The sequence below is a fragment of the Arachis stenosperma genome, chromosome 3, assembly GCF_014773155.1.
Source record: "Arachis stenosperma cultivar V10309 chromosome 3, arast.V10309.gnm1.PFL2, whole genome shotgun sequence".
NCBI classification, from domain to species: Eukaryota; Viridiplantae; Streptophyta; class Magnoliopsida; order Fabales; family Fabaceae; genus Arachis; species Arachis stenosperma.
In genome coordinates, this window is record NC_080379.1 from 158,644,824 (window position 1) to 158,659,100 (window position 14,277).

At 35.4% G+C, this 14,277-nt stretch overlaps 2 protein-coding genes across 2 annotated transcripts; one reads left to right on the plus strand and one right to left on the minus strand.

Moving 5' to 3' along the window:
* Positions 1-1,219: 1,219 nt before the first annotated feature.
* LOC130969451 (probable UDP-glucosyl transferase 73B6) lies at positions 1,220-3,029 on the minus strand. The gene has a single exon (XM_057895181.1). It carries the CDS (start codon positions 2,996-2,998, stop codon positions 1,466-1,468), a length of 1,533 nt encoding a protein of 510 aa, XP_057751164.1. The 5' UTR covers positions 2,999-3,029; the 3' UTR covers positions 1,220-1,465.
* Positions 3,030-11,136: 8,107 nt separating this feature from the next.
* LOC130967060 (uncharacterized) lies at positions 11,137-11,973 on the plus strand. Its single transcript, XM_057891882.1, has one exon. It carries the CDS (start codon positions 11,137-11,139, stop codon positions 11,971-11,973), a length of 837 nt encoding a protein of 278 aa, XP_057747865.1.
* The last annotated feature ends 2,304 nt before the right edge of the window (positions 11,974-14,277 follow it).

Here is a 14,277-nt window from a genome sequence, read left to right on the forward strand (position 1 = left end):
TTCATGGGATACCACCAGAATTTAAAAGCAATCAAGATAATCGAGTTACAAGACACTGGGATAGGCATTCATTCGGTGTTACAACAGAGAAGAATACATCCACTTTATTATCACAATGTATACAGAAAATCAAAGGGAGGGAGATTAAAGCAAATGCCTCTTGTGATTGACAATAACATATTGACAAGTTGACAACTATAGGGGTTATGGTCACATTACAACCAAAAACAATATAGACATTATCATCAGGGGCAAAAATTAGCATCTATAGATAACCTCCTTGCTTCTGTGCCTCTGAAATCACATGTAAAGCAAGAGTTGTTTTCCCAGAAGCCTCTGGACCATATATTTCCACAACACGTCCCTACAACAGTTATATATAACAATCAGCTTACAACTATCACCCAATGAAACAATGAACCATGAACTAAGAGACAGATTTCTTCTTTATTTCTCTCTTATCGTATCAGATGAAATTGTGGAAGCATAATTGTCATGCAGTTGCCAAATTAACATAGCAAATTAAACGTGGAAGGAAAATCAGAAGTCGGAGCAAAGTAGAAAATCTTTTCACCAACGACCAACTAGATTAATCTATAAAAAGGGTTCAATGTTTGCAAAAGCAGAATAAATTAGCAAGAAACTTCTTTATACAAGGATTTAAAGATACCTTTGGAAGTCTACCAATTCCCAGTGCTATATCAAGAGCAAAAGGGGAAGAGGAGAGAAGAAGATGAAGAACACTGAAACATTTAGAGGCATGAACGGGAGGGTTTTTGAACCCAGATGAAGAACAATTTTAGTTTTTTGTATTTTTAATATGTTTAACTCAGACGAAGAATAATTTTGATTTTTTGTTTTTTTAATATGTTTTTGTTTTGTTGTTTCAATTATTTGAAACTATAAAATTAGGATTAATTGAATTCTAAAATTTGATTAATTTAAAAGGATATTTTTGTCTAATCAAATAAAGAAATGATGTTTAAGTCTTTTTCTAAAATTAAATAAATAAATATTTTTTATTTTTATTTAATTAAAAGGGTGTTTTAGTAAAAGTGATGATATACTATATATTTAAAAAAGAAAAAAATTAAATGCTGACGTGGAAAATAAATTCCACATGTCTTATTGTTATTTGTCCATATTTTAAATGTATCGGTACGTATGAATTTATCATTGTACCGTAGCAATCACCAAATTTATTTTAGTTATTCTGAGATTGAAGAGTAAATACTATGTTTTGCTGTGTTTTATTCACTGATTTTAAACAGTATCGGAATAAACAAATTAAAACAAAACATAACATTTGTTCTTGGAGTAGACAAATTGACCCTAACTCAGAACAAAATTTTAAACATGCGAAACATACAGCTTCAGAACTTATTAAGATTTTGGTGCACATGTATAATTAATGAAACTGCATGCATGGATAAAGCTATGCTAGATGATCATATAATCCGTAGCTTCATAAATCTAGGTGGCTGGATATGGCGGCAGGAGCAGCAAGCACCAGCTTCTGAAGCTGATCAATGAGCTCAGTCAAACTGTTGTACGAGGACCCACCTTTCTGGACCGCATTCCAAGCCTTCTCCTTCATTTCTTTGGCCTTACTCTTTATCCTCTCCGCTTCATCTCCACCGTCCATCAACTTCTTCACCGCCTTTTCTATCCTCTCCGCACCCACCACCTTCGTCTTCGGCTCGAACGGCGATATGCTCCATTCTGCTGCACCAACCTCCACTCCAAAACCATGCACCTGAGTTATCAGCTTCTCGTTATAGTATTGGTCTGCAAAAGCAGGCATCGTTATCATCGGAACCCCCGCACTGATAGCTTCCACCGTGGCGTTCCACCCACAGTGCGTCACAAACCCTCCAACAGCCGCATGATTCAAGATCAACGGTTGTGGTGCCCATCCTTTTAACACCATCCCTCTGTCCTCCTTCTTCATCCTCTCTTCAAAACCATGGGGCAACCACTTCTCATCACCTTCACCTTCATCATCATTGGTTTTCTTCCTATGCACCACCCACAGAAACTGGTGTCCAGAGCTCTCCAGACCCAAGGCTAATTGGTAAAGCTGCTCATCCGATAAAAGACACATACTCCCGAAGCAGATGTAAACGACAGAGCCGTTTTCCTTGGTAGAAAGCCACTTCAGGCATTCATGTTCTTCTTCACTAACGGAACTTGTAGCCGTCTTTTGCACCATGAGAGAAGTAGGACCAATAGGCCATACTTTCCTTCCGGTGTGATTCTCGTAGTGCTCGGTGTACTCAGCGTCGAGCTCTCTGAAGCTGTTGGCAATGACGCCGAGGCTGTCCTTCTCGGCCTCAACGAGTGGCTCCGTGACTCTAGCGAAACCCGGCGATGGTTTTATCGGGATCGTTAGAGAGTGAGGTAACCCTGGGATTTCGTACGGACCTGAATTAGATTCGAATACTTCTGGGTGAGCCTTAATGGCTTCGATCATGCAAACGTCGAAGATAGAGATAGGGTTAAAGACGACCCTCGGGAGGTTGAATTGTTTCGCCGAGGCTACACTCCAGGTGAACATGATGTCCGGGATGAACACATCCGGCGGGGATTCGGAGATGAAGGAGTCGACGGCAGGCTTGATGAGATGTGCCGCCATGTAGATCTTGCTGGCGGTGACACTGTCTGAGACGGCGAAGAGATTCTCGATGCCAGCGGGGATGCCGAGGCGATCTGACGGGAACTTGAAGATGTGGACGCGGATGTGGTGGCCGGCGGCGGTTTCTTCGTCGATGATCTTGTCCAAGAGTTGTGCGTTGGAAGGGGTAGTTAGGATGGTCACGTGCTGGCCACGTGATGCGACGAGGCGGGCAAGGTGCACGAGTGGGATGAGGTGTCCCTGCGCGAAGAAGGGTAGGAAGTAAATCTTCAACGGCCTTGATATTGGCATCCTTCGGTAAGCCTCGGTTACAGGGTTCACTTTAGTTTTGACAGCTAAGTTAGGTGTTGTGTTTCGTTCCATTTATAGTCATGTCATGTACAGGATGAACGAAGCTTGTCCACGAGGCCACGAGGTGCTCGCATTTAATTATTTTATATATTACTTTTAAAATATAACAAAATATGATAGACTGCATGCATGGCTTCAATCCCTCGCTTTTGGCGTGGTAGGGAGTATTATATTCGAGATCCAATTATAGAATGACATAGCATGTTTTTCAGTGTTCAATTGAATTTCTTTTATATATGTCTTCTTTATCTTGCTTCAAATAATTGTACCTAGTGCTGTATTTTTTTTTTTTAATTGTGGCTTTCTGCTATAGTGCATCCAACAATGCATGATGTACATATTAGAAGTTTATACCGTGACATACACACACTAAGGACTATGGCTGCTGTGCAATTATATTATAAAAGTCCATCCAAATCACAATAATTTTAGCTATATTTAAATTGATATAATGTAAATAGTAATTATTTAACTAAAGTTGGATTAGAGTAAAAAAGATCACCACTCCGATTTTTTTGAATTTCTTCCCTCTGCATACAAATATTTTTACGTTAATTGATTTTAAAAATATTTGCTTTTTTATTTTATTAATATCAATTATGATATATGATTTTTTTAGTGTCATTATTTTTTAGTTTATTAAGTTTAGTCCTATTTTTTAAATTTCTTTATTTATTTATAATCAAAATTGAACTTTTTGTTCCCTGCATACATGAAAAGCTTCTCATACCACTACCATAAAAGTGGAATTTAGCCATCAAATTCTAATTACGAACACTAAATTATGGTAAAAATAAATAAGTATGTCTTCTATTTATCACGAAACATTGTCATGGTGGTTAAAATATAACCTTTTGTTACAAACAATATTTTTCGTAACTATACTTATTGTAATTATACTTCCTGTTTATATTAATGTACTATGATTATACTATCTTGAATAAATTAATTTTTTAAATAAATTTATTAATGTATAGTATTATTTTTTAAATATTTTGACATTAACACATATTTATGAAATTAAATCTAAAAATATAAAAAAATAAATTTGGATAAAATAAAAATTATAAAAATAAAAATAATATTCTAATATTTGAATTAATTATAAAAATACAATTTATTTAGCTAAAATAATATAATTTAAATAGATAATAAAATGTTCAATCATTTTTAAGTATAAAAAAATTTCAGTTTTTATTAAAAATAAATTATTTTATTATTTTTTAATTAAAAAATAAAGATAAATTAAAAAAAATTAGTCTTTATTTACATGGTTTAGTATTCACTGTATATTTTTTTATGAATATTGTACTCTTATTATATGCATAACTATTTTTTTAAAAATTATTTTGTGAAATTATGAATTAAATTTTTTATATATACTATTATTTAATTGGTATATTCCATTAATTAATTATTTTACAATTATTTGTAGTTATAAAAAAATTAATACTAATTAATTTATGAGTCACCTAGATAAAAGTTTACAATTTTATTAAATAACAAAGAAATTGATTTGTAATTTTTTATAACAATTTTATGTGATAATTAATTTGTCTAATGTAATAAAATTTTAGTAACTAATTTAGTAATTAAAATTTAGGACAATTTACTTATTTAAATTTTTTCACTCTCAATATTACGCAAATACATTGTTTCAGAAACTGATACGTAAATACATTGTTTCACATATCTATATAAACCGCTACTGTCAGTAGTGGTTTACAAGAGAACAGAAACCGCTAGTACCAGCCGCGGTTTACATGTACGCTAGGTTGTTCATAAACCGCTGTGCCAGCAGCGGTTTATGTTGGTTGGTATGCGTGCATAAACCGTTGGTGCCTATAGCGGTTTACGTTTAGTGTGTGTCATTGGGCTCCCTATATAAACCATGGAGGGGCCAAATGTGGAGAGGTAGAGTGTTAGTAAGCAGATGAGACACAAACTTGAAAAACACAAAAGAAATTTAAAACGGTTTGAAAAAAGCATAACTCATACCTAGATGCCAGTGGAAAAGAGAAAACATCAAACCCGGACGGCCTCAACGAGGGGAAACGCCAGAATATCCAACTCTGTAGCAACTGGAGGGACCCGCAAGGTTAGTCACATTTTTGTTCGCTACCCGACACATACATCGGTACAACCAAGCCAACGCAGTCGAACCCCAGCTATACCGCCCCATGTCATCAAGGTTCGCCACAAATGGCAACCACCGTATATGTACCCGATTCGCACTCTTGTCCTCAAATAACTGAGTAGATAAAAGCATCATGATGTAGGCACGTGCGTAGATGCGGACTGTCTCCTCATTCGCATCTGGTGGTAGCACACTAAACCTCTCGTGAAACCATGTAAAATGGACCGTCATCTGCTTGACCTTATTCGGTGGTGGTAGTTCACCGAATAGGTCCTGAAACCACTCCCAGGCTGGTCGACCACCCTCCATGTATGTCTCAAACTCACCAAGGCAACCACTCACAACCTCCCCATCGACAGGCAACCCAAGCTGAAAAGCCACGTCCTGCAATGTCACTGTGCACTCTCCAAAAGGCATGTGGAACGTGTGCGTCTCAGGACGCCACCTCTCAACGAACGCACTAACCAATGACTCATCCAACCAGAACCATTGGTTGTTTAGCCTGGCCAAATGGTACAATCCAATCCTCTCTAAATACGGGATGATCCTTTCATGCATGGGCATGTTCTGTTGCCGTCTCACACTGTATATACACCTAGTGGGCTGCACATAACATAAAAGAAATGCAGGATACAATTAAATTCTCCAATCCATAAGAAAATTCCCTATCTAATAATAACAAATATCTTAAACCGTCAACAACTTTTGAACCGATAAACAAATTAATCCCTAAATCCTATAACTAAGTCGTCAATAAACCAGTGAGGTTCAAATTATACATACTTATTACAAAAACAAAAATGACAACACACTAAACTGATTAAATAACAGCCACAATTATAAAAGTATAACAAATCTTTAACAATAAAATTCAAAACAACAAGCCAAACCAATTAAACTAACATCCTAACATGCGAAGCCTAATTTAAAACTAGAGGTACTAATCTATAAGCTCTGTATATTCTACCTTACATACCATTTTTCTAACTAAAAAAATCCTAACCCTAAAAAATATCTAAATTATTAACTAACCTCGTCACCAATGGTACCGGCAACATGCGCAACACCGTTCAGTCGATACATGCTCCTTCTGTCTGCCATGATATCCCGCCGGAAGTCGCAACTCAAATACCTCGGACCCGCTCTCAACTTTCTCTGACCTCTCTCTAGAATTTTCTCTCTCTAATCAACCTTACAAAACCTCAAAATGAATAATCCGCGGCTGGCTCCGCAGTTTATATAGGCAGCCATCCTCTACGTAAACCGCTATAGGCTCCAGCGGTTTACGCACACACACCAATGCACATAAACCACTGCTGGCAGCAGCGGTTTATGACCAATCCGTTTCAAACATAAACCGCGGCAGGTCATCGCAGTTTCTATTGTGCAATTTTTGCTTGTAAACCGCGGCTGGTGCTAGCGGTTTCTGTTCTCTTGTAAACCGCTACTAGCTGCTAGTAGCGGTTTATATAGATATGTGAAATAATGTATTTACGTATCAGTTTCTGAAAGAATGTATTTACGTAATATTGAGAGTAAAACAATTTAAATAAGTAAATTGTCCTACAATTTATTAAACATTAAATTTTTCAGATAAAAATATTTACAAAACTTACTTAATGTATAATAGATAAATAATTAAATGATAGTGCATTGTTTAAATCTTCAACTATCAACGGCATGAAATGAGAGATTGTGAGGGTTATATATTTGAGATTGTGAGGATTATATATTTATTAAAGTAGTTTTTTGGTTATTTATTGTTATAGTAAAAATTAAAGATAAAAATAAATAAATAACTATTGTATTAAAAATAAAATAATTTAAAGTATATTTAGTAAATAATAAATAGTAGAATAGAAAGAAATATTCTTAAGATTAAAAAAAGTTAAAAGACGATCTAAACAACAATGATTAGGCTAAATTTTCAAGATTTAACATCTTAATGTGAGCTTAACAACTTTTGGCAGAAAGTTAAAGTAATCACGGACAAATTTCAATATAACTTTCCATCATTCACGTTGTCTTTTAACTCCTACTTTTTTGCAACACTTGAAAACACTTTCTTTAACCACACTATATGAATAGTTGTTGGAACCGAACAAGTGATTTAACCGATTAAGTTACTAGTTCACTGGTTTATTAGTTCAATCGATAAATTACTGGTTGAACCGATAAAACCGATGTCACGTAAATAAAAAATAAAAAATAGTTAAAAGTTTAAAATTAAAATTTAAAATGCATATCTTCACTAACATTTTATGAAAGAATTAAGTCTCAAATTTTAAAAATAATCAATATAAAAAATATATACTTTTTCAGTAATACTACAATAGTGTTTTAATTTGACACAATAAAAATAATCATTAATTCACAAATTAACATCAAAATAAATAACCTTAATCACAATATTAGCATTGAAATAAATCAAGCAGATTAATAAAGTTTTAGTAAAATTTATATTTATATTAATAATGGTATATAATTAAGATATAATTAATTTGAAAAATAGAGAATTTAAAATTAAATTAAATTAGATATCTATAAAATTATGTAATTGAATGTATATTATATAATTAATATTTGCCATTTATAATAGCAAGAAGCTTTATATAAATTTAGATTTGTATTATCAAAATATAGTGGTGTATTTAATAAATAATAGTTGAAATTTTAAATATATTTATTCTATAAGGAATTAGAATTTATTTTATTTATGTTAAACTTTTTCTTATTTCTTATTATATATAAATTTAGATTTGTATTATTATTATTATATTGAATCTTTATTAGTATTTTTCACAAAAAAAATTGTGGCTGAAAAATTCGACATGCACAAATTAGCTACGGATGAAATGTGGTAGAATTATACTTTTCGATTTAATTATTCTTATTTAGCCACGGTATTATGCGTGGACAATGATATACAAATTATGGCTCTTTGAAGATCTTCACAATGTTTAAAACGGTAGTTAATAACACTAAAATCGTGACAAATTGAAAATACAATCTCTCAATTAGTCATAAATATTTTTTCGTGACCAATGTATAGTTGCTACGGTTATCTTAAAATTTAGCCACAATTTTTTTCGTGACTAAACCCTTTATTTCTTGTAGTGGACATTGCGAACAATACCGCCGTCGTGAGGCTCACCATTGCGTCGCACCTCATCCTGCCGTAGGTGGAATCCTTCGTTGAAAAGGAAGTGGATAGAAAAGGCCGTGAAGAGGTTGATGGGCGGCTTTGATGAAGCGGAGAAGATCAGGAAAAAAGCCAAAAAGATGCAAGAGAAGGCTTTGAAAGTGGTTGAGGAAGATGGATCCTCACACAATATTTTGATGGAACTTAGGTTGTGTTTGTTTGTTGAGACATGAATATTAATTAATAGATATAGTAGTATATGTTTAATTTATTATTTGTTTGTTGAAATATGATGGTATATAAATATACACAATATATATATATATATATATATATATATATATATATATATAATTTTGTTTTAAATTGCAACACTGATATCCAATACATAGAACATAAAATTTGATCTTTTTATTTTTATTAATTATTTTAAAAATTATCAATGTATAAAACTCGGTAATGCATAAGATACAAAAAATAAAATTAACATTTAATTTATACATGTGTGTCTTATACATTATTATCAAACACATTACAAAATACAACGTATTAATTAGCTTCAGAAGTTCGTGATGCTCAAAGTGTTTTTTTGTCCACTCACTTGGGGAACCTGCCACTTATAGTGCTAAAGTATTTGCAAGTGGGAGCCATTCAAATAAAGACGTTTAAAATGTCTTTTTTAAAGATGTTTTTTAATAATTAAAATTTAACACATATAATCGATTAAATTATGTTATTTTTGTTAAAATTAGGTTACATAAAATAATTTGACCGCAAAAATAGTGAATCAAATTTTGAATTAGTCTAAATTAATTATTTTTTTTTATAGAAAATGACTACAATACTCCTATTATAGAAAATGACTAAAATACTCTTATTATATATATTAATTTTGAGAATCCTAAATTGTAGCCCCTTTTCTTCTCTGTTGTCATAGGGTTAGGATTTAGAGTTTTCAAAATTAATATACATATACATACATACATACATACATAATATGAGTATTTTAGTTCTTTTTTAAAATAAGGATATTATAGCCATTTTTTATATAAAAAAATATTAATTTAGACCGGTTTAAAATTTAATTTATTGGTTTTTCAGTAAAATTGATTTGTTTGGTCAAATTTTAATAAAAATAACACAATTTAATCGGTTATATACGTTAAATTTTAATTATTAAAAAATATATTTAAAAAAAGACGTTTTTGATATCTTTATCTAAATGACTCATTTTGCAAGTACTACCTAGCTTTAAATATTTTTTCTATCATAAAATATAAAAAAATTAATTATAAAAAAATTAAAAAATATCATTTTTCAGGATTTATCTTTTTTTTTTTGATAAAGTTCACTTAACAAATAGGCGAACTTTTGTAATACATGCCAAGTGGATAAGGATACTGTCGTGTATTCTAGTGGTCTAAAACAGATACCCATCCACATAAATCTTTTTTTGAATGTCTGAATTACAACATGAATTTTTTTAAAGATTTGTGTTGAGTTCTTTTATGTTAACTGTATATTTGCTATATATATACTAGTAAAAAAAGATAGTGTAATTTTTTTTTTGGTTGAGAATGTAGAATAAAATGATAATGGAATAGAAAATGCTGCTCCCAATAATAATGAACAAGCAAGTGTCAATCTAGCTTTCAAAATTGGTAAGTTGAGAGTTGAAGTGAGCACTCATGTATAATATAATTGTTAGGATTGTTGGTTTTTCATGTTAGTTATTATTTTAGTTGTGATGGTAAAAGTTTGACAATATTAAATGTTGTATCGTTGCTCAACCCTTGGTCTACAAATTGTATATATCTCGGAGTCTGATATAATTGGCAGACACCTTCTCTAACAAGCTCCCCACTCAGACTACCACCATCCTAACAAACCGGGATGATAACAAACCATGAACCCCATCAAACTTGCAACAAAGATACGAATAACTAACCTAAATAACAAACCACTCGAACAACTCATTATATATACTGATGAGCTAACAATCTAAAGGTGCACAATTCATTCCAGTCTTATTCTGAACTCTCCCACACTCATACTTACTTGAGCGTTGGAGTCCCTTTGCAGGTACCCAACGCCGCCTCCCCAGGAGAAGACGACGTTCCATTCCCTTTACTCCAAGAAAAGCCAGTTCAAGCCTCACCAGAACGAGTTATACATCGGAGTTCACTTTCACACAAGAACATTTGGTGCTCACCGTGGGGCCAAAATTTCTCTAACCCCACAACTTTTTACTCTGCATATTTTTTCATTTCTTTTTGTAGGACACAGACATGGCGGATGAAAACAGCCACGCCCCTTCCGACATCAATCAAGCCGAAATCCTGGCGATCAATGAGGCCCTCAGGGCCGAAAATCATAGAATGGCCGAGCTCCTACGACAGATGGAGCATGACCGTACCAAAGAAGAACACAAAAATGCTGAAAACAAGGACGACAACGACGAACACACCTCGGAAACTAAACACACCGTCCCCAAAACCACAAAAAAACCACCAGAAGAACTAACCCCTTCACAAAAGAAGTTATGAGCTTTGAAATGCCCAAAAATTTCACTTTGCCTTCAACCCTAAAACCCTACCAAGGAATAGGAGACCCAAATGTCCACGTCACCAAGTTCCATGCCATGATGTTCATGTATAAGGAGTCTGACCCCATCTTATGCCGAACCTTCCCAACCTTCCTAGATGAAGCCACCCTAATTTGGTTTTCCAACCTACCCAGAGTTCCATCTCAAACTTCGATGAGCTGGCCGACCAGTTCGTCAATCATTTCGCTGCATCCAAAATATACGTCCACAATTCTAATTACCTGAGCACCATCAAACAAGGGTCGAATAAAAGCCTAAAGGACTACATGACTAGATTCGTTGAAGCAACCAACGAAATACCCAATCTAAACCACGAAGTACATCTTGACGCCCTAAAAAGTGGCCTCCGGCCAGGAAAATTCCAAGAATCCATAGTAATAGCGAAACCCAAGACCCTGGCCGAGTTTCGAGAAAAAGCGACAACTCAGATCAAAATTGAAGAATTCCGAGCACTGCGAAGGGCGGAAAAACCTACACCAAACAGAGAAGAAGAAAGACGAAACAGGCACTCAGCCAGCAGGACAGATCTGAAATCATTCAGACTAACTCCTAAGTTCGACAGCTACACCCCCTTTAACGCAAAAAGGGAGGACATTATAAAAGACATGCTACATTCAAAACTCATCAAACTCCCAAACAGAGCCGGTACATATCAGGACCAACGGCACGTGGACAGATCCAAATATTGTGCTTTCCACCAAAAGTACGGTCACACTACAGACGACTGCGTAATAGCAAAAGATCTCCTTGAGAAGCTTGCCCGCCAGGGACTATTAGACAAATACATTGACATCCGAGGACGAAGGCGGAACACGGAAGACCTCGGCCAACAACCGAAAGCAACTGACAATTCCCGAGATAAAGGGGAAAAGGTAGACAGTGATATCAATCCACCACGTAGGATAATAAACTGCATTTCTGGTGGTTTTACAGGTGGCGGATGTACGAACTCGGCAAGAAAAAGGTCATACCGAGCTATGATGACAATGACAGAATCAACTCTATCTCAACCTATCAACAGGGACAAGCCAGAAATTTTTATCCCCAAAGACTATAAGGCAAACAATCAAAACCTGGACGACCCAGTCGTCATCACAGCATAGGTCGGAGAATCACTGGTAAAGAAAATCTTGATGGATCTAGGGAGCAGCGCAGACGTGCTGTTCTATTCAACATTCCAGAAGATGAAACTGAGTGACAAGAACCTCCAACCTTCATCCGGAGAACTGGTAGGTTTCTCAGGTGAGCGTGTCTCCATTCGAGGTTATATTTGTTTACAAACAACTTTGGGGGAATATCCTAACAGTAAGACAATAGATATACAGTACCTTGTCGTGGATTGCAAAAGCCCTTATAACATCATTCTGGGCAGACCATCTTTGAATGCATTCAATACTATTGTTTCTACTGTGTATTTGTGTGTTAAGTTCTTTTCGCAGGACAATAACCAAGTTGTGACTATCCACGGAGACCAAAAGGAAGCCAGGCACTGCTATAATGCCAGCCTAAAGACCGAACAACCAAAACAAACTGAGCAACAGTATGTTCAAGCAGTATACAACTCGGAACAACTGCCCCCCTGGCCGAGCTGGACCCGCGAACCAACCATCAAGAACGACCGATGCCAACAGACGACCTTGCTAAAATCCAGTTAACAATCGACGAAGGAAAATATACATACCTCGGCAATGCGCTACAAAACGATAAACAAGGTCAACTAGCCGAGCTATTGAGACAAAACGTCGACCTATTCGCATGGACCCCAGCAGACATGCCAGGGATAGATCCTAAAGTCATCTGCCACAAGTTGGCCATCAACCCATCAGTCCAACCTATAGCCCAGAAAAAACGACACCTTGGCACAAACAAAAGGGCAGCCTCTCTGGAAGAAACCTAGAAACTATTCAATGCCGGTTTCATCAAAAAACTCAGATACTCCACTTGGTTAGCCAACGTGGTAATGGTAAAAAAGAACAACGGTAAGTGAAGGATGTGTGTGGACTATATAGAGTATAGACTTTAACAAGGCCTGTCCAAAGGACGCATACCCCCTCTCATGCATTGATAAACTTGTTGATAACTCCTTTAGTTTTCAATGTTTAAGTTTCATGGATGCTTATTCAGACTATAACCAAATCCTAATGCATGAGGCTGACCAAGATAAAACTGCTTTCATCACTGACAATGGTAATTTTTGTTATAAGGTCATGCCATTTGGACTAAAAAATGCAGGTGCTACTTACCAAAGACTCATGGACAAGATTTTCATAAATCAAATTGGCTGAAATATCGAAGTCTATGTTGACGACATGGTAGCAAAATCCAAACATACAGCAGAGCACATCAATGACTTGAAAGAAATATTCCAACAACTTCGAAGATATAACATGAAACTCAACCCAGAAAAATGCGCTTTCGGAGTCCAAAGCGGAAAATTCCTCGGATTCACGCTAACCTGCCCAGGTATAGAAGCCAATCCCGAAAAATGCCAAGCAATCCTAAAGATGATAAGCCCAAAAACAATTAAAGAAGTCCAACAATTGACCGGCTGACTTGCAGTATTGGCCAGATTCCTACCCCGCATAGCGCACCGATCACATCATTTCTTCAAAAGTCTTAGGAAACAAAAATAGTTCCATTGGACCAACGAATGTGAAACAGCTTTTACGGAGCTCAAAGCCATACTATCAACACCCCCAATCCTCCGGACTCTAGAAGTCGGTAAACCACTTTATATTTATTTATCTATCACTAATTACGCTATCAGCTCTGTCTTAGTAACATAAATAAGAAAGCAACAGTACCCGGTATACTTCATCAGCAAATACCTTCAAAACGCCAAAGTCAGGTACCCGAAGCTAGAAAAACTAGCTCTAGCCCTTGTAACAATCGCCAGACGTTTGCGACACTACTTCCAAAGCCACACCATCGTGGTCAGAACAGAACAACCTTTAAGACAAAGACTGACGAAGCCTTAGCTAGCAGGAAGACTAATCAAATGGTCGATCGAGTTATCAGAATACGACATCTAATACCAATCCTGAGGAGCCATCAAATCACAATCACTGGCCGACTTCGTCGCAAAATTCACTTTAGCAGAACAAGATCCTAAAGACAACATATGGACCCTATACATCGACAAAGCCTCAAACAGCAAGGGTTTCGGAGCAGGAATAGTCTTCAAAGACAAACACAAAACGCAACTAGAACAATCCCTACAATTCACCTTTCACGCAAGTAATAACCAAGAAGAGTATAAAGCTCTAATACCAGGACTGCGACTGGCTCACACAATGGGCATAACACATCTAAACATCAAATGCGACTCCCTCCTCGTGGTACAACAGGTAACATGTAATTTCCAGGTAAAAGAGCAACTATTAAAAAAATACAATACCATCGTTAAT